General features: G+C 19.6%; 4 protein-coding genes across 4 annotated transcripts; 1 reads left to right on the top strand and 3 right to left on the bottom strand.

Annotated features, from left to right (window-relative positions):
• Positions 1–1,963: 1,963 nt before the first annotated feature.
• On the top strand, positions 1,964–3,748 carry PGO_130170 (variable surface protein; the record flags this gene model as incomplete). Its single annotated transcript, XM_028689533.1, has 3 exons — positions 1,964–1,990; positions 2,626–3,444; positions 3,572–3,748. 3 exons carry the CDS (start codon positions 1,964–1,966, stop codon positions 3,746–3,748), a joined length of 1,023 nt encoding a protein of 340 aa, XP_028545334.1.
• Positions 3,749–5,376: 1,628 nt separating this feature from the next.
• PGO_130160 (variable surface protein) lies at positions 5,377–7,023 on the bottom strand (the record flags this gene model as incomplete). The annotated part of the gene is made up of 3 exons (XM_028689532.1): positions 5,377–5,541; positions 5,659–6,849; positions 6,997–7,023. 3 exons carry the CDS (start codon positions 7,021–7,023, stop codon positions 5,377–5,379), a joined length of 1,383 nt encoding a protein of 460 aa, XP_028545333.1.
• A 5,138-nt stretch (positions 7,024–12,161) lies between these two features.
• On the bottom strand, positions 12,162–14,091 carry PGO_130150 (variable surface protein; the record flags this gene model as incomplete). The annotated part of the gene is made up of 3 exons (XM_028689531.1): positions 12,162–12,323; positions 12,451–13,926; positions 14,065–14,091. The coding sequence occupies 3 exons, from the start codon at positions 14,089–14,091 to the stop codon at positions 12,162–12,164; spliced, it is 1,665 nt and encodes a 554-aa protein (XP_028545332.1).
• A 2,693-nt stretch (positions 14,092–16,784) lies between these two features.
• On the bottom strand, positions 16,785–17,842 carry PGO_130140 (variable surface protein; the record flags this gene model as incomplete). The annotated part of the gene is made up of 3 exons (XM_028689530.1): positions 16,785–16,940; positions 17,065–17,700; positions 17,813–17,842. The coding sequence occupies 3 exons, from the start codon at positions 17,840–17,842 to the stop codon at positions 16,785–16,787; spliced, it is 822 nt and encodes a 273-aa protein (XP_028545331.1).
• Between the last annotated feature and the right edge of the window lie 3,909 nt (positions 17,843–21,751).

Here is a 21,751-nt window from a genome sequence, read left to right as displayed (position 1 = left end):
TGTTGAGACACAAAACATCCCATTTTATTTTAATTAGAGTAAAAAAAGTTTTTATTTTCTAAAATTATTTTTTTTTTAATTTAATAAAAATTATTGCATTAATTATTAAATTGCCACAAGTTTATGGATAAATGAAAATAATATATTTTTATATGTATATGCTTAAGTTATTTTATCAGAATATACATTAGAGAAACAAGAATTAAATTATATAAAATGATGTCTATATATATATGTGCTTATAAGGAATGGATAAGTTTTTATATGCTATTTTCTAAGATATTTTTCTTTGCTTTAATTAAATTTAATAAAATGTTTAATATAATGTTATACATAGAATATATATTTTTTCGTACATAGTAGAGTTTTTTTTTCTGTGAGCAATAAAATAACTATTGTATAATTTTATGAATATAAAACAAGCTTATTTCTTAAAATAAATATATTATAGCAATAATATTTTAAAAAAATATCATATATAAGAAAAAATATATATTTTACATATTCTTAATTTTGTATAAAGGTAATTATTCGTTATTAGGATAAAGAGTTATAATTTTAACTGTGTAGTGTGATGATAATATATGATGCAAAAGTATGATAATAATTTTTATTTTCATGTAACATCGTACACATAAATTTTTTATATTACTTAATATAAATTCCCTTATAATATTTAATATATATGTATATATATTTAATTTTAAAATTGCACAATACAACTTATAATGCATAAATATAGTAAATGATCAATTTATCACATATATTTTACAACCTAATGCGCATAGAACATTACATAACAAGAATCAGTAAATAAGTGTAAAGAACTGTTACTTTGAATATATTCATATAAAAAATAAATATTTAAAATTAATATTACAGATATTTTCTTCGCGTGTTACGATATGAATATAGTTTAAAAAAAAAAATGATAAACAATAAAAAAAAGTATATATTTTCTTCCGAAAAAAAATTATAATATATTATTTTTACTACGAATGATTAAAAATTCCATTAGTTTTAAGAAAATTTATAATTATGAAGGAATATATTTACAAAGTAAAAAAATAGAATAAATGTTAAAACCAATATTATTATAAGAAATATATGCAATTATATAAATGTTCTTTTGCGATTATTATAAATTATCAATTATTTATATATTATATATGTACATGAATTTATTTTATATTTAAACATTTGAAAAAAGAACCTTTTCAGTAAAACATAAAAATAACATTATCAAAAGTACATATAAAATAGGTCATTTATGTAATATTATTACTTTAGTAATTGTGAGTATACTACATGCTAGTTATTGTAAAGCTTGTTGTACTTTTTTAATTTATTTTGCAAAATTATATAAACAGTTGTTAATTTTGAAACATGAATGATTATTTAACATTCATAAAAATTATCATATCTTAACATACTATAATTAAGATAAAAAATAATAATATAAAAATGTGTTTTAATAAAAGATATTTTAAATATTTTGAACACATGTTATAACAGTTAATATAAGATTAGTATCATTTTTAATTGTTATGTAATTTTTTTACTTTAATTATTATTGTATTAAAATACATTGAATTAAATTTATTTTTATTTGATTTATGTGTATAATTTTACTAATAACTCAAAGAAGGAATATATTTTTTTTTAAGTTCGAATTTTATCAGAATTTAATGAGAAAATAACAATGTAAATCACAGAGTTAATGTGTGAATTTATGCTTAATAAAAAAAAATATATATTTATGATTATTCATGATTTATATACAAAATCAATTCATTATTGAGATCAAATATTGCACATAATGCAATTATAAATACTTTCAATGTAAATTCTTTGCTTAAGTATATAAAAAATTTTGATTGTTCTATAAGGACATAAAAGAAGCTGTTATTACCTTAGAACGGTGAAATGGTATTATAATTATATGCAGTTAAATTTAAATAAAATGAAAAATAATTATAAATGTATTTATGTACGATAAAAAAAAATAAATTTATTAATGAATTCTTGTTTTCAATTTTATCATAATTACAATTGTTAATAAGTACACATATACATATATATAATTTATACTCTTTCATTATTTATTCTAAGATTATTAAATTTTTATTAAGAAAAATATTATAAAATTAATTGTTATTTAATTATATACGTAATTTTTAAACATGTTTAACATATATTTAAATTACTTTTTAATTTTATTTGAATTATGAAGAATATATATATATATATATATATATATATATATATATATATATATATATATTAATGTAGTGAAGCAATAAAGATTTTTAACACAAGAATAAATTTCATCTTATTTTATAAAATAATGTACCTTCTAATATGTAAAAACAAGACGATATTTTAGTATATTTTGATTCTTTATTTTTCCGTGTACATTTAATCTTATAATAGAACAAATATAATTATAGCATCATCCTTATATACATGAAGAAGTGAATAAGAAATTAACAATGGAAGCTACAGTATAAATAATTACATAAATTTTTTTTTTTTTATATTTTATATATTGTTTCTGTTAATTACGTATAAATTATATTTCCTCTGAAAGCATATTGTATATTAAGGTCTTTCCTTTTCTTTTAGCTTAATGATGATGATTTTTTATCATTACCTTCCTTTTTGACATATAAGCATTTGAACACATACAGATATCACTTGTATGTTGACAATGATGACAACTGTGAAAATTTAAAAAATCAGCTAAGCAATTATCAAGAAATTGAGAATTTTTGTATGAGGCTTACTGGGATTTTAAGTAAACATGATGAATTTTCTACTTATGGAATACCTGATAATGATAGATGTAAAATTGTTAACTATTGGATGTACGATTTCGCGTTTGATAAAATAATTAAAGGCGACGATTCAGTGAAATTAGCTCATTTTATTGATAAAATTTCTGATTACTGGAATAATACATTGAATATGAAAAAATGTGGTTTTATTAAAGGCTTCGCTAATAAAAATGATTTTTATAAAACAAAAAGGCTGTATGATTATTCTGTGGACTTAAAAACGATTGAGCATAAATTAAAGGCTAACAATAATATGTTATGTAGTAAAAAATATAGTGAATATATAAATAAAGGAAACACAGAATATAACGAAGCAAAAATTATATGTACTAAAAACGATGGATTATACTGCAAGAATTATAATGATATGAAGAATTATTTTAAAGATTATGATATATCTAAATTATTGTGCAAAGAAATCAGTGAGAATGAAACTGTTCCAGGTGATATTTCAGATACTTCAGGTAAAGTAATATCAGGAAAGTCAGGAGATGATCCTACATTAAGTTCTACTGTAAAGAGAAAATTGTTATCAACTGCTCGTATAATATTAGCAACTGTTTTACCATTTTTAGTATTTTCATTCATTCTTTTAATTTTTTGTAATGTAAAAATCATATAAAATAAAGAATAAATTATATATTAGTTTTATTAATTTATATTACTATTACATGATACAATGAAAAAAATCAGAATAAATAAGATATTTTCTATGTTCCTCATTATTATTATAGAAAACAACATTTATATCTTTAATACGTAAATATTTACAAAAAAAAAGATTAAATATTTTTTTCAAAGGTGAAGAAGCACAATCCAATATATTCGGAGATGTATTTGAATACTTCAACGTAATAAACAAATATACTGAGCATCATATAGGTTACTATCCCTCGTATAAGAGGAAATAAAAAATAAATATATAATATGAATTATTTTAGTTATATACATATATATATGCTCCGGATATTTATTATATAATTATAATTTTAATAAGAAATATGAAAAATGTGAATTATATATATGAGAATCATATTTAATTACGAAAATACCAAGAAAAAATAGAGAAATTTTTCTAAAACATCAAAATAATAAAAAAACATAACCAATTTATGTAATTAAAGGGAATACAAATATATGAAAATTTTATCTGCTTAAAATGTACACGCATATATTGATATGAAGTATGGGTAAAAATAATATAAATAAACATGAATGTATAAATAATAATATATGGTGAAATTATAACAATTCACCTAATTTATAAAATAATATATGAAGAATATAATAAATTTATAAAAAATAATTATTTATAAAAATTAATAAAAAAATTATATTATATACATATAATATATCTATATTTTTATATCATAATTGAATTTCTATGCATAAAAAGCAGTTCTAAATATTTTTTATGCAGGCCTATAATAACGAATATAAATGAAAATAACCTAATATATTTTTACAATACATATACTTAATGGTATGTAAATATTTGTTTTTATATATTTATATATGTTTTTAACTATGAAATATAAACTAATTGAATAAAATTTATAAAGTTTAGGAAAAACGCGTAGATGAAAAAGCATATATAAATTGATTCATTAACTACTTTTCAAAAATGACAAAATCAGCTGCTTTAATATTTAGAAAATTATGGTTAAACGGAGGACTATGTTTTGTAATAATAGAAAATAGTAAATTGTTTTTAAAAACAATAAATATGCAGATTAAATGTATAAAGAATTACTTTATGTTTGGCAATTTTTAGTAATCCATTATATAATATAGATATATGATATTTTGAGTAAAAGAATACATTCATTACCATTTTATAAATAAAATGCAATATTTAGAATTTCATTAATATAGACATAATATCAACATCCATAAAATTTATTATTATTAAATTAATCTACGTTATATAGACTTTTTCAATTATATTAATTGATATCACAATATTCTCTAGAATTTCAATTATATGAAATTATTTTACTATACATGAATTGAAATTCATGCTGTTATATTATACACATTATATATAAATATATAATTATATTTTGAAGATTAAATTCGGTTATTTTTTTTTTTATATATTAGTTCTATTTGCATTTACATTGTGTAATTCGAATAATTTTGTGAAAAAACTATACAATTGCAAATTTTTTCGAAATAGAATTTAAAAAATGCTGCATTTATCAGATATGGAATATTATATCCAGACGAATGTTATAATATAACATTATTAATGGACCTTTTCTTGATAAAATCAATCTGGAAGCATATTCTTCTAATATTCATATCTTGCAAGATAAGAAAAACTTCTTGACACATTATATTTATGTTTTTTCATGCTACTTTTGATATCTATAATTATTATATTTGATTCATATTTATTCATTAATTAATAAAACAAAATTAGTAATTTATTATTATATTTATATATTTTCTTTAAATAGAATACATATATTATTACTAGTAGTAAAATTATTGTAAATTTTGTTCACAAAACAAGTATAAGTTACATGAATGTTTCTTATTCAGAATGATATGCTATACGCATTCCTACCTTTGTAGAGCCTACACTTTTAGTTTTGAATTTTTTTTTTCCAACATTTCTTTTAATGTTACTACTATCATTATGCTTAATTTTGCTTTTCCTTAGTACGTTTTTACTTATAATGTATCCAAATGGCGTAAACTAATATATAAAGGGGAAATGTAATGTATATATAATATATATTTCTATATATATGTACAAATAAAATAAAATGTGCTTTTATAAATACTTATATAATTATATAGTATGCTTCTGTACTTTGTAGTAAAGAGTGAACACTATAATAGTTCCAAGAGCTAAAGCACTTAATGTACCACCACGAAAGATAGCGGAATTTAGTATTTTAAATTTATCTAACGAATTGTTGAATGATTTTATTGAATTTTCTGTATTACTTCCATAATATATGTCTTGTTTTGGAATGAATACATCATCATGTAATTTATCTGCAAGTTTACACAAAACTAATTTATCTTTTAATTTAGATCTAGAACAGTCGAGTGTTTCTTTGCCTAATTTCCATTTAATCTCGTCCCTTTTAATGTTAGAAAAGAATGTATCTTCATCTTGCGATTTAATGGCTCTGAAATATGTCTTATTCGTTGTATCCGGCTCCTTAAATATTTCATCATAACTTTCTTTGTCCAATGTAATTTTATAGCATGCTGCATATGCGTTCCCCTCATTCTTATTCTCTTGAGTTATAATGCATTTCATAATTCTAGGTATATTGTTATTTTCTGGTGATGAATAATTTGTGTCACTTTGAGATGATGTATCTTTTACATGATGCAAATTATTCAATTTACTACAGTGTTCATCCTTTCCATGGTTCAATAAGGATATTATATAATTGGGATCATATCCTTCATAACAATTAAAATAATTTGGACAGTGATTTGTCCCATAATCACAACAATTTTCTTCTTTTTTATATTTATCATATAGTTCTTTAATATAGTTTAGGTACTTTGTTGAATCATCTGAAGAAACACCATCACACAAAATATTTTTTTTTACATGTTTATGGTTTTCAAAATAATCATGCAAATATTTTTTTTCATTATGTTCCTTTAATTCTAACATACCACTATAATTTAAATCATAGAAACAATTATATACGTGATACTTGTGAGCAATCAATAACTGAACGTTAATAAATTTATTCAATATCTCATGAATAGTAACATTATTTGAACTACTTAATATATCTTCTATTTTATAGTATAACCAATATTTGTAATGTAAACAATAATTTGTGTGTTCTTTAGTGTTTAGCGTACTCAAGTATTTCATATTTCTCACAATTTTTTTACAAATTTCTTTACACTTATTTCTTACATTTTCTCTTAATGATTCCATTACATTACAATCATCAATATAATTGCCTTCATTTTTATCAAAATTTTCATATATATTACTAGAAGGAGAACCTTTATAAATTTTTTTCTGATAATTAACAAATTACATAAAAAAAATATATAAATAAAAAATTATGTAACAGTACATACTATTTTACACCTCATTCCAGTTTATGGGACATCTATAAATTATATAATTTTTAACAATATTTTTAAGAAATATATTGGAACTAACCAATATTTCCTGACTTATATTTTCCATGTTTCTTTAACACAATTATGTTAACTAATAGAACAAATTATGTGTTGCAGTTAACCTTTATAAAATCTAAGAATATATAACCCACGGTATTCATCTTATTATAATAGAAAGAATAAAGTATATACTTATACGTATGATGTATTGTGAATTTATAATACCAACAAATATAATATTCTGTAGTCCTAAATATAACGATAAAGAGGAACAAAAAATATACAGGAATAAAAAAGATATATTTATTAGAAAATTATGTGTAAATACTAATATAATAACAAAATAGAATTACCCGTAATATTATCATATATAATTATTGTGCGTAAATTATAAATCTGTATAAATATATCCAATTATATTAATAAATGACGCAAATGCATAAAAATATTAATTATTTAACAGTACATGTTTGGAATATATAATAATTTTTTTTTTCAATGTAATATATACAAATATATATGGTTAAGTATAAATAAATAATAGCTTATAAGAGCCAATATTTTATAACGCGTATATAAAAGTTAAGCTTCTAACATTTCATACGCATTTTTTTTCTGAATATATCATAAAAGATAACATTATTTATACATATAACTAAATTTTTTCTTAAATTTTATTAACTCATTACAGATAAATATAATATAATACTATATGTAGTATATTACATGTGTACACATTTTTATCATATTATATTAATTAATATACGTATTATTTTAAAAAACACATATGGAAAGATATATATAAGTCTGATATTAACTATTTATATTTTGTATAATGCACAGGGAACATTAAAATTTTATTATAATTAAATTGAAATTTAGTGAATATAATATTTATGTGGACTTATATTTATATTATATGTATTAAAATGAATATAATATTACAAATTACACACAAATAACTTAAAAAATATATATGTATTCACTTTAATTAAAATCGAATAAATATTAATTTTTTGTTACATATTATATTTTCCTTTGTAATATAATAATGAATACATAGAAATTTTAAATAAAAACGAATTTATTTCAAAGAGATTTATATATAACATTATTTGATAAAAATTACTGTATTTATTGAGGAAATTTTTTAATTTCTTAACAATTTTTATATTATATAGTGCATGTATATTTTCAGATATTTCTTCAGTTTGTATTTTAGTTCAAATTAGAAAATATGAAATTGTGAAAACGTAAAAATATCATATAAAAATATAATAAAATAATTTTTAATTAAAAAGAAAACTTATATATTTAGGTTTTTAATCATTAATTATATTATAAAATAAATAAATATATTCTTTATACAATACTTAAAAAATAATATATAACATTATATTGATATATTGTAAAATATGTAATAATATTACTTTAGAAAAAATAAAATTGGTAATAAATATATATGTATATTTGATAAAATATGTATAGTGGTGTTGTATCATATTATTTTATCATAGAGATCATCATAAATATTACACATATAATGATGTCGCACAATTTATAATTCCCATTTTATAATTTTAGATTTATCATAATGCACTGAGAAATATGATTTTATTAACTTAAAACATATATATTTTGAAACATAGAAGAATGTAGCTTAAATGTCCTAAAAAACTATATTAATAATTTTGTTCATTCAACAACTATTTATATATAATAAATTCATATTAATGTTATTTCTTAGATATGTCCTCTAATAACTAATTTTAAATATGAAATTTTAGATAGAATAATTTTATCTCATTAATAGAAATGCTAAATTTGAATATTATGTATAATAATTTAAATAATATTATTATCCATAACTATTTTTTTTAAACATAACACATAGTTTACTTATCCACAAAATCATAGAATAATTATAATGTATTTAAAAAAAATATAATTTATATAGTTAGTTTTATAGAGCACAAAATATGAAATGTATGCATATAAAATACAAATTATCGAGAATTATAGGTTTATTATTTTTAACACTTGGAATGTACTATCAATTTCCCACAAGTTATTTAATATTTTTATATACTAACTTAATACACTTAAGAACAATGTTATTTTGTTTTTTATATTTCAAATACTTACCATGAAAATTTTAACAAATATGCTATAAAAATAATATCAACATAATGACGTAATTTTCTTATTTTATTATATTTTATATAATCCCAATTATAGTTCAGATTCAATTTATTTTCCCTATCGTAAAGAGTAAAATGCTCTTCTCTGTGTCACATTGATTGATGGTTTTATGAAAACTACTAAGGTATATTTATTTTTAGGGATACATGTACAACGATATGTGGCTATTTAACACATGCTAAAATACTTTTTATTCGAGCTTGTGCATTTGATTGTAGCACTTTCCTTCTCTTATTAAGGTGTCTATGTTACCTATGACTAGTGGAACTATGTTTTAAACAAAATAAAAATATATAAAAATACATATAAAATGTATATATATACAGTAAAAATAAATGTAATATAAAATTACAATTTTATTATAATAAATTTAAAAATGAAAAGACAATATCAGTTGTTATGGAAAGAAATGTTTATTCCATAACTATTTTGTTGGTTAGAGATTAACAAATGCTTATTGGACATCATTATCCATATCTCTATCATAACATAGTATTTTTATGACTTATATAATATTTCGATAATAATTTTCATTCCTAATTTTTCAATAGCATATATATATATTTAATGCATTGAGAATCCATTAATGAGCCTACGCATATTAGAATAATATAATCCTTTTATGAAGTAAATACGCATGCATATATATTACATCTGGAAAACAAATTATTTCATTAAAGTATTAATTTATCTTCATTTAAAATAATAAATCTTTTATGCTACAACTATGATACAATTTTAATTTACTTATGGCATTCCATTTCTGAAGAATATTTTTATTACTAATACTATTTTGTCCCTCAAGAAATAAATTAGAGAAAAAAATAATAATGTAAGAAAATCGCAGAAAATATGATTAAACAATTATTTGTATTACATAAAAATTATGGAGTTATATGAATTAACTTAGATAATTGTGAATGCAAAAAATTCTAACGTAAAAATATATTGTAAATATGTTCCCAGTCTATGGAAATTTTAAATAATTCTAATAATAATATTTAATACAATAAATGCGGTAAATAAAAATATTTATTAGAGTTATTAGAATTATACTAAGTGTATATTAATTTATTAATAGTTTATTTTATACAGGTTTGACCAAAATATACTTTTACTAAATATTAAGAAATATTATAACAAATATTTATTCGTATGATGATACATACAAATATAAACATTTATTTTACGCATATGTTATTTATGAAAAAGACAATTTTTATATAATGTTTCTTATATTAAAACACTTTTCTGTCTATACTCCTTCATTTCTCTTAAGTTGTGTACATAAATACGAAACTATTCAATATAACTTACTTTACATACTATATAGTCTTATATAATAATTAAATTTAGAGAATTTAAAATTATAACAGCATATATATATGTCAATAATTATTTTTATTTATTCGTAAATATAAAATACTGTAAAAAAAAAAAAGCGCTGGTACAAACAAAAATTATATATTTTTTACTTATGTTATATTTACTATAACAAATGATTTTAGCGCTTTATTATTTTAACACATTTCTCTGACATATTTTTGTTCAAAATTAGTGATTTTATTAAATAATTATTACTGTAAACTTTTTCTTTCATAATTCATTAAATTATTAACACTCATGTGTAAGCAGAATGTATTAAAATTTTCTTGTATAACACAAAATTAGTAATACCATTTATAAACTTAAATATATGTATTTGCACATTAAAAGGAATATGGTGTAATTTAGTGTAAATTTACATTACATAATATGGTCCTATACGAATCAATAGAAAAAGATGTAAAATAAATTATTTCATATTCATAATATATTATATTAATTTAATTATAGTTGTATTCTATTAAATATTACATTAAAAACAATATTGTGCGAATATTTTAGAATATTACTTGTCATGGAAATTTAATATATATAAATCATAAATTCTGCGACAAAACGTGTACGTAAATATGAGTATTTAGATGAATTAATAGTTTTATTTTTATAATAAGTGAATAATTGTTGAAATAAAAAAAAAATTTCATATGATTAAAGCTATATATTCATTTTATGTTAAAAAAATTCAGTTGTAAGAATCTTCATAGGGATTATTTTTTAATATGTATATAGTTAGAACATGTGCAACAATTCTTATTAGAAATATGTTTTTATATTATATATTATTTTTATTGATGGCATCATTGTAGAAAATTTTTATATATAAAAATTGATGTAAGAACTTAAGTAGACATATAAAACTTTCTTTATGTTTCAGTATATTTTATTCAATTATACTATTTTTATTAATTACGAGTTATTAGATCAATATACACATTAGGTATAACATTAATTTTTTTCTTATTAGATAAAATTTTTTTATTGATACATTTTAAAAAAGTAACTGAAAATATATATATATATATATGTACGAAATGAATTGTGAGCGCATAAATTTTTCCATTAAATGAGGAATATGAACAATAGTACATTTCATGTTGTTACCATATTTATAGAAAATAATATAATATATCTCTATTTTTATTATTGCTTTTACCATGTATATGTAAATAAATGTTTATTTAAGTATAAATATAAAAGCGTCTTTTATTTAAAAATGTCTATTTGAATAATAAAACAGAAAACATCTATATAATTTAGAGGAAATATATATGACGTGTACAGAACTGTGAAAAACACATGCACAAAAAAATATATGTGAACAGTTTTAATTCTGAATTACATCAATAAATATAATTCATAAGAGTAAAATATGTGACATCTTCATAAGAAATAACATAGTACGCATGTAGCACATTTATATGTAAGGAAGAACACTGAAAAGTACGAATAACTAAAGAAAAAAATAATAACGAAAAGTTTGTAATAAATATATTTCATAAATTAACTGTTTTCTTCTTATCCAAATAATGGAATTATAGATAAAGGTTTATACTAATCTTCGTATAATCATTTTTTTTTTATTTTGTGTTATTACATAATATTTTGCGATAACCAATTTTATGAGGTTTGATATGCTATGCAACATTGTCTATTCTGTGAATTTCTATAAATTTTTCTTGGACCTTGTGTTTGCGATTTTCCTGCATGCATATAAATAGATTTATTAATTCTTTTTTCCTTTATTATATTTCTACGTAAACAAGATCCAAATGGAGTGTACTAATACAAAGATGATAAATATAAATATATAGAATATAATTATTTATAATATGCAAAATTTGGAATTAAAATAAATTATGAATAGTGATAGACATTATTCACATTTTAATTTTGTATTCTCTTTTACTTTATAATAAATTACAAAAACGAAAATAAGTCCAAGTGTTAACAAGACAACTATAGCAATGCGGAAAAATATATTATATAATATATTATTTTCATCTTTTGATATCTCAACGTAGTTTGTGCTACTATCAGGAAAATTTGTAGTACCAGAATCCCTAATTTTATAAGAGGTCTCTCCATTAATTCTTCCAGCTTCTTTTGCATTTGGCAGGATACTAGAGAGTATTGACATTAAATTTTTTCCTTTCTGACTCTCGGTATAAGTTTCCTCTAAATAACTTTGTTTATTTAATCTTTTATTTTTGTAAGCACAAAGTTTATATGGATCCTCATGTGGCTTTATAGCAGAGCAATTCATTTTTCCTTCACCAAACAACCATTTTATTGGTGATTTTCTTGGTTGAATAAAGGGTGTTGATCTTTTTTCTTGTAATGGGTGTTTATCTATATGCTCATTATTATTTTTTTTCTCTTGTGCTCTTGTTTTCGTAATTCTAAAGGACTCGGGAATAGTATACTTTCCTATTTCGAATTTAGAAGTTGATTTTTCTTCTGTGGTTTTAACAGGCATTGGATATTTTGAAACTTTATCTGGTGGTGGAATTAAATTCTGAGAATATTTACATGTATCGCTAGTGCAATGGTAATGTAATACTGGGTTATTAATCCTCTTTGGAGATTTAAAATTCACGGGAAGTAGATTACATAAGAACATGCCATGTGATGTTTCCTTACATCTGGCATAATGAAATTTTTTAATATCCTCTTCTGAGTTTTGAGAATGGTCTAATGAACCAGAAGGCAATGTACTGGCGCCTTTTTTTTTATTATCACAACTTCCAATGCTGCTGGATTGCAAAGAAGCCAACATTTTTTCGGGATCATAATCGTCATGACAATTAAAATAGTGTAGACAATTATTCCACCATAAATCATAACAGCATTTATTTTTATATTTGTGGTTTTTATACATAGAATTAACGCCATCAAGGTACTTCTTATATTTATCTTTTTTAACATCTTCACATGTAGTAGTATTTTGAATACTAAAATGATTTTGAAAATAATCATATAAACGTTTCTCTTCCTGTTTTTCATTTAATTCTTCTAAATCCTTTGAATAAAAATTGTAATGACAACCAAATTCCCTATACCACAATGTAATATTATTTTGCACGTGCAAAAATTTATCAATAATGCTTTTTATATTGTTCATTTTTCTATTATTTTGGATGAGCTTTAATAATTCATTATAAAACCAAAATCTGTAATGAGAACAACGGTGCTTATATTCATCATTTACAACCATTTTAGATAAATACTCAACATTTCTCACTACCTTTTTACAAAGTGTAAAAAAATCACTTTCGTCATCCTTGTTTAGTAGTTCGCAAAATTTTTTGTAATTATCCAGATCTGTATTCTTATCAATATCATCGTAAATTCTTCTAGAATGTGTTCCAACTAAAACTTCATCCTGATAATTACAAGAGAATAATGAGTTATATCAATCCTGATAGGTTTATTATAATGAAAAAAAATTTAGGACTTAATTAGAATAATGCATGTACACCATATGTTATTGATGATATTATAGACATCTCTGATTATTTACCCATATATCCTCAGTCGTACTAGACATTTTATACTGATATGAAATTAATCAATACATAATCAAATTATTAACACATATTGTTTAATATGCTTTCATTAAATCAAAATATTATGTAATATGTTGTCCCATACATTGATTTCACATTTAGATATTGATAAACACATTAAGATTGAATAAAAAAAATTTCTTAAACTTTAAAAAAAATTAGGAAGTAAAAAAAAAATTATTTTAAATTCAAATTTTTATTTAATTCACATAATAATATTGTGACTAAATTTTCCTTATTGAACACAATATGTGGATACATTAATTACGCAAAAAATTAAGTATGCACATATATATAGCATATTTTGTAATATTAAACCATATTTTTTTAAATGGTTAAAAAATGAATTCTATATATTTTAAAGAATTCATTATATCTAATTGATATGTATTAAAAAAATATATAATTTATAAATCTATATAAAATAATTCTTTTTTATTTCTGTGTCTATTAATTTTTTTTAAATAATCAAACTATTGATCTATCTAAGGATATAACATTTTGTAAATTTTTTTATGGTGTAGCATAAATAAATGATATGAATTATGTATCATGATAAATAATTAATAAGTACAACAATTAATAATTATTAATTTGAAATATACACAATGATATATAAATTTTATTATAATTCCTTATTATATGAAGTATATTGTTACAAAAACACTCCATAGTGCACATATTTGAGCATTGTATTATACACTATATTCTTATAAGAAAATCACGAATTTTTATTATTTTTTTTCATATAATATAAGCGTAAAATAGTAGAATGTATTTTTATTATTATAATTTAATAGTATATATGTATTGAAGAAAAGATCAAAGTAATTTTTCAAAATAAAAATATAATTAAATATTTGCCAAATTTTTTATTATATGAATTCAGTAAAAGTGCAAAAATATGTTTATTCAAGGTATAGCTATTATAATTAAATTTTTGGAATAATGTAAGGAATTACTGCAAAAATAAGAAATGCAATACATATTAAAATATAGAAATGTTTTGCACAGTTTTTTATTTTAAATATGTGTAAAAAATATAAAAAAATATATTTATATATTATGATAAATCACATTTGAAAATGCATATTTGTTTTCGTTATACACAATAGATATAAACATTAACAATATTACTGTATTATAAAGAAGAACAAAAGATATTTCTTTTTTAAATAAATGATATGATAATATAACGAGCAAGTGTATAGTATAAATTTTTTATGCTTTATAATTTTATTTTTTATTTAAAATATCCTAATATAGAGTATTATCTTTAATTTTTATGAAATAATTTTTTACAACATTTATTAAAATATTTTCTACATATTTTCAGTATTCATGTTCAATTAATTACAGAGATTGATTTAGAAAAAAAAGTACTTATATCATAACAATGGAAATTAATATTATTCCATTACTTTTTTTATATGTTCAATTAATGAATAAACTTCAGAATCATGTGATATATGACAATCATAGGATTACGAATTACTAGTTTAACCTCTAAAATTATTTATATAAAATTCTTCAATACTTTTATTACACAGATAAAAATTAATGTTTTTTTTTTTTTTTTTTTTTTACTATATATTACCATAAAATCAGTTTAAATTTTTGTTTCTTTTTGATTATCATCATGATTATATTATATATGTATTAATTGCTTATATCATATGTCTATTAATAATAAAAATATTATTTATATTCATATATTTAATTGAAATAGAAAACATGAAGAAAACAAAAATATAAAAATATATTTATTATATTTATTTATAGTAATATATAAGGTAATATCTAGTTTTGTGAAAATATAACATGATGTTACATATATATTATTCCGGAATCCCTATTTATCTATAGATAGAGAATAATAAGTTTTGACTTCATTAAAAGCTAAATAAAATAAATATTTTTTTCTTACATTTTTGTAATCCAAAAACAGAAGCAGTGTATTTTTAATTATTATTGTATAACTTATATATGTATTCTATATCAATTAAGGAACGTTAAAAATAAAATTTTAAAATAAATGATATAAATAATAAATGTAACAAATAATTCATCTGATTTAATTATGTTATATTTAGTGTTAGAAAAGTTGTATATAATCGAATTCCATGTGTTAATAATTAAAGACAGATTCATAAAATATGATTTCTGTTTAAAAATATTGTAATAATTATAAAAAAATATAACACATTCATATATTTTTATATATGTGTATAATAATTTCATACAATAAAATAGTGTGATATATGTAGAAATTACTCATATGAAGTTTGTATAATGCTTATAATATTTTGTCTTATAAAAATGTTATATTACAGTAGGATATATAATATATAATTATTTTATTATTAAAATTTTTTTTTGTATCACAATAAAATCATATTTAAAAAAACTATATTATATTAAAAGTGATAAGTATAATATATATTGATACCATTTTTGATCAATAGGTGCATAGCAAATAATGTTTGTAGCATTAATTATTTTAAATAATTTTCTTGTAAAAATGAAAATCTATTATTTATTTTATTATTTGAAGTTATTATAATCATTATATTAATATTTATTTATATATTCAATCTGCACATAATTTTTTTATACCTTTCCACATGCTAGTTTACGAAAAAAACTTTTTCACATTATATACGCAATATTCAAATTAGTCACAATTATACAATACATTATATCTCTGATCACTTGAAGTAATATCAGAAGTTTCACACTGTTGTAACATATTCCATTCTTCATCTATTTTGTTCCTCTTATTTATTAGTTTCATTATTTTATGACTCATCCATGAACCATATGTGGTGAACTGGGCATAATAATAAAAATACATGTATTAATAATACAATATTTTTAGGAAAATATATTTTTTTTAAATTATTATAAAAAAAAATTTTATCGTGAAAATATATATAAATAGTATCATAACTGACTTTAAAAGCAAAAAATGCTAAAAGTGATATTAATAGCATTACAAGAATTGATGTTATAATAGTAATCCCTATGTTTGTTCTGACACAAGGTTTTAATTCAAGTTCACTAGTGTCTCTATCATTTGTTTTCACTTGTGTGATATATTGGTTTATAATAAGATTTACGGATTTACAAAAGTTTGCGTCTTTTTTAGATACGCAAGCATCTTTTATTATATTAAGTTGCCCGTACAAATCATATATAGCTGTAAGATTATTAATTTCATCAGTGCTATATGAATTACTCTCGTTTCCTTTACAACCATCTGTTTTATAAGTTTGACAATAATCTTTGACCAATGCTTCATAAACATTTTTAGTATGGGTAACATTTTTTTTTGCATTAAGTTCATGATATATCCAATAATACAAGTATAAAAATCCAACATGTGAAGATATATTAGGAATTTTGTTGTTATAATCTACATCAAATAAGTATGAAAAAGCTATGCTAGATTCCCTTTTACTGAATATATCTTCAGTTATGTTTTTATATGTTCTATAAAATTGATCCGAAACGTCCTCACTATAAGCATCTTGAGCTTTATAACGTTCAATAATTTTATTACATTCAGGAAAATAACTTACGTTATTATACTAAAAAGGAAAGAAGAAAAACATTAAATGAACAGAATTAAGCTTTACAAAACATTATAATATTTATGGAAAATATAATGTCAATGTATTCTTCTATTTTAGTTTCTATTACAATAATTACACATACAATGTTATCATCCATCTGAAATATTATTACATATATTTTTTGTTGAAATATATGAAATAATCAATATTAAGAACTTAATACACATATATTTAAACACGTTATCAATTATATGAAAAACAATAATGTTACTTTTTCTATAATTATACAATTCATGGAAAATGCCACATACTCGTGTAAACATTAATTTATAAACATCTTAAAATGTAGTACTAAAACTCTGTGATATAAAACATATTTTCCTAATTATAGCAAGACTATAATGATATTCACAAGTACATTATCTAAGAAAATAAAAAATATATGTACGATAAAACTAAATATTAAATATATTCCATATAAAATTATTTATTTTTATTAAATGTGCATTATAAGAATAAAGATATAATATTACGTATATTATTAAATTTAATACATATTTAATTAAGAAATTTATATTTTTTGTTGAATAAATTGTAGTAGATCAAATTATATAATAAAAGAATCATTAAATATCAATATAATTAATTTATATAGCTCATTATATTATTATTTTCCTTACATAAAAAATGATTGGATAATTATAAAATTTTTTTCTATAATACACATGATTTATATCTAAATTCGTCAGTAAATATTTAAGTAGGACTTAATATTATATAAACACTGTCCATATGGTCCATTGCTCTGTAATAGCATATATTTATATTTAAATAATTTATATATACTAAAAAATTTATTTATTATATAATACAACCTTAATTCAAAATAATTGATATAGTAATTTTTCTACCCATAAATTTGAGTAATGCAGTATTTTGCATTGTTTATTATGCATATTCATTTGTTAACCAACTAATAATTTTCCAATACGAAGAATAATATAAAATATTAAAAAATAATAACTTGAAGTTATGATATTCAGAATATAAAAATGTTACATAATATTTTCAATGATAATTATAAAAAGATTAATTTTTAATTTTTTTTTTATAAATATTAAAATATTTATTTTTCTTTGAATATTTCATACATATAATTATTCCTTTCTATCTATATCTAATGTATATATATATTATGAAATGAAATGATAATTATATATATATTTTATTACATTAATAAAATACAATCATTAGGAAAATATCATAAAAGCTATTTTGTCATTTAATGTAACATAAACTGTTACGTACTTCTTGTTTAATTAATGAAGCGAATCACATTTGGTTGTAAAATATATATATTATTTATTCATTTATAAATAAATATATAATATAAAAAAATAATTGTGAAAATTATATTTCACTATTATGAATATTTTATATAATTATAGCATATATTATGTTTCACTTCTCATTTTATATTTATTAAACGAAATAATTTGTAAATAAGAACATATAATGCATTCAAATGATAGAATAGTATAAAAGAATTACTTTTAAAATTATATTTCTGCTTCTAGAATATTTAATGAGTATATTTGTGAATCATTATTTTACATTTATATAACATAACATAACATTTTATGCATATTACAGACATCAATGATTATATTTTTAACCATAAAAATTTTAAATTATCTATATGTTTCGAAATGTGAAGGGAAAAAATAACAGTAAGGAGAGTTGAATAGAGAAACATAATTTAAAATTTTATAAGAATTATTCCTAATTATATGAATATTTGTACTTTTACTGTTATATCATATACTGTACCATATTATGTTTCATGTATGTCCGAGAATATAAGAAATATATTATACGCAATAATGAGCATCCTAAATTATGTGTGTTCATAATTGTTTTATTATTTTTCATGAAATATCATTTTCATCGTATCTCTGTATATATAATATATAGTTATTTTCCATTAAATGTATTCTTATAATGTATGGATCTTATGATAAAAATACGTTCTTAATAAAAATACACTAGTACGATGTATATATTTTTAATTTATAATATTTTAATGAATATATATATATGTTTAAATTAATCTATAATTACGCATCTATCATTTTTTGCCTATGATATTATGTTTCCTGTAGTGAATATAAATTTTCATTATTATAGCTTTTCATAAAATTTCTCCATTTTATCTTAGATAAAAATCATTATATCATGATGAAAATAAAATTTTGTATAATATATTTTGAAAATAACATATTTATAACTAATTAGATTTATGAACAAAAAAAAATATATTTTTTATTCAGTTTCATAAAAAAATAAATTTAATAATAACGTTCATAAAAGCACCTAATACATTTTAAGTCGGATATGTATATTTTAAATAAATATTTAAAAAAATTAAATATTTATATTTGACGTAAATAATAAAAGAAAAATTATTGCCAATACATTAAATAATCTATGAATGCAAATTAATTTTCATTTTTCTCCTTTAATACTAAATAATTTTATTTTCTATATATATGGTATTAAAATTATGTTATAATTTCCCTATAATTTATTAGCTCTATGTATGACTATATTATTTATTATATTAATTGTTTTTCTCCTAATTTTATTTTCTACATAAGAGGATCAAAATACATTTTTGTATATAAAAGTGACAATATTAATATTATATTGAACTCTATATATTTTTTTCCATTCTTTTATTTTATATATTAAAGAATATGATCTTCTAAAGAAAAAAAATATTATTTGACGTGTACAGGAAATATAAGATTGTTATATCTGATATGTAATACTTCTGAATGAAAATATAAGGTGGGAAAAAAATATAAATTATGTTTTTATGTTTTTCTTTAAAATTTAATTACTGTCCAGATAAAAATATGCTAGGCATATAATTATAAAACATGCTAATATTAAGTTGAAAAAAATAGTAACAAAGTATTTGTTACAAAAAAACAAAATATGATGAAAGATAAAAAATTGTAGCATATGAAGGAAATGTTTAATATATATAATACCTCACACTAACAAAAAATATAAGTAATAAAATGTTTTATCTCGTCACCCTATATATTATTGAGGGAGGTTATATACTTTGTATTAATATATATTATAATAAATACTGGAACAATTTTAATTCAGAATTAAATATTTATATGTATATATAACAATTGAAAAGCAGTTTTTTAACAATATCATATATTTATATTGAATAATTTATAAAGAATAACTTTTGTTATATCTGTTCTATGATTAACAAAATACGTAATTTATACACTCAACACTTCATTAACCATATATATATATATTATTTTATTTTTATTTATATTATATTGTATTATAATGCAAGAACAATTTATTTTTTAAAATTAAATTATATTAAAATAATACAAGCACTAAAATTATTCTTACAACTTTTATTAAATATTTTTTCCTTCAAAATTTATAGTTGAATGAATAATATATTATGTTGAGACATTATCATTTTAAAATGAAAAATTTTCTTAAATATTTTAATTATAATAATTATTTTGCATTTATATAATATAATTAATAGAATATAGCATATATATTTTTCTTACAACTTCTTGTGTGAAATATAAAAAGTATATAAAAATTATATATTTTGAGATTAATTTAGGTTCAATTATATGATATATTATATCACCCATTCCTTGGATTATCTCTATACATTTATATTAACTTATTAAAAAAAAGATTGAAAAAAACTATAATAGTATATAAATAAAGAATAATATGCAATAAAATTATTAAATTCATATCATTATATATAATGCAAAAAATAAATTTATTTATTTGAATGAATTTTATTCTTGTATAAGAAAATTACATGTGTCTAGGGCCGATATAATATTTCCATATCATTACTAGAAATATATTTTTTAACTATCTCTTAGAGAATCATTCTTGAAATTAATCAAAATATCTAATTTTTTAGATATACATAGATTTATAATTAGGATAGATATTATTTATTTTTATATATGTGAATAATGTACAATGATCA

The sequence above is a fragment of the Plasmodium gonderi genome, assembly GCF_002157705.1.
Source record: "Plasmodium gonderi DNA, contig: Chr13, whole genome shotgun sequence".
Classification (NCBI taxonomy): domain Eukaryota; phylum Apicomplexa; class Aconoidasida; order Haemosporida; family Plasmodiidae; genus Plasmodium; species Plasmodium gonderi.
The sequence above is the reverse complement of the archived record's forward strand: the minus strand, read 5'-3'. Positions and strand labels throughout refer to the sequence as shown.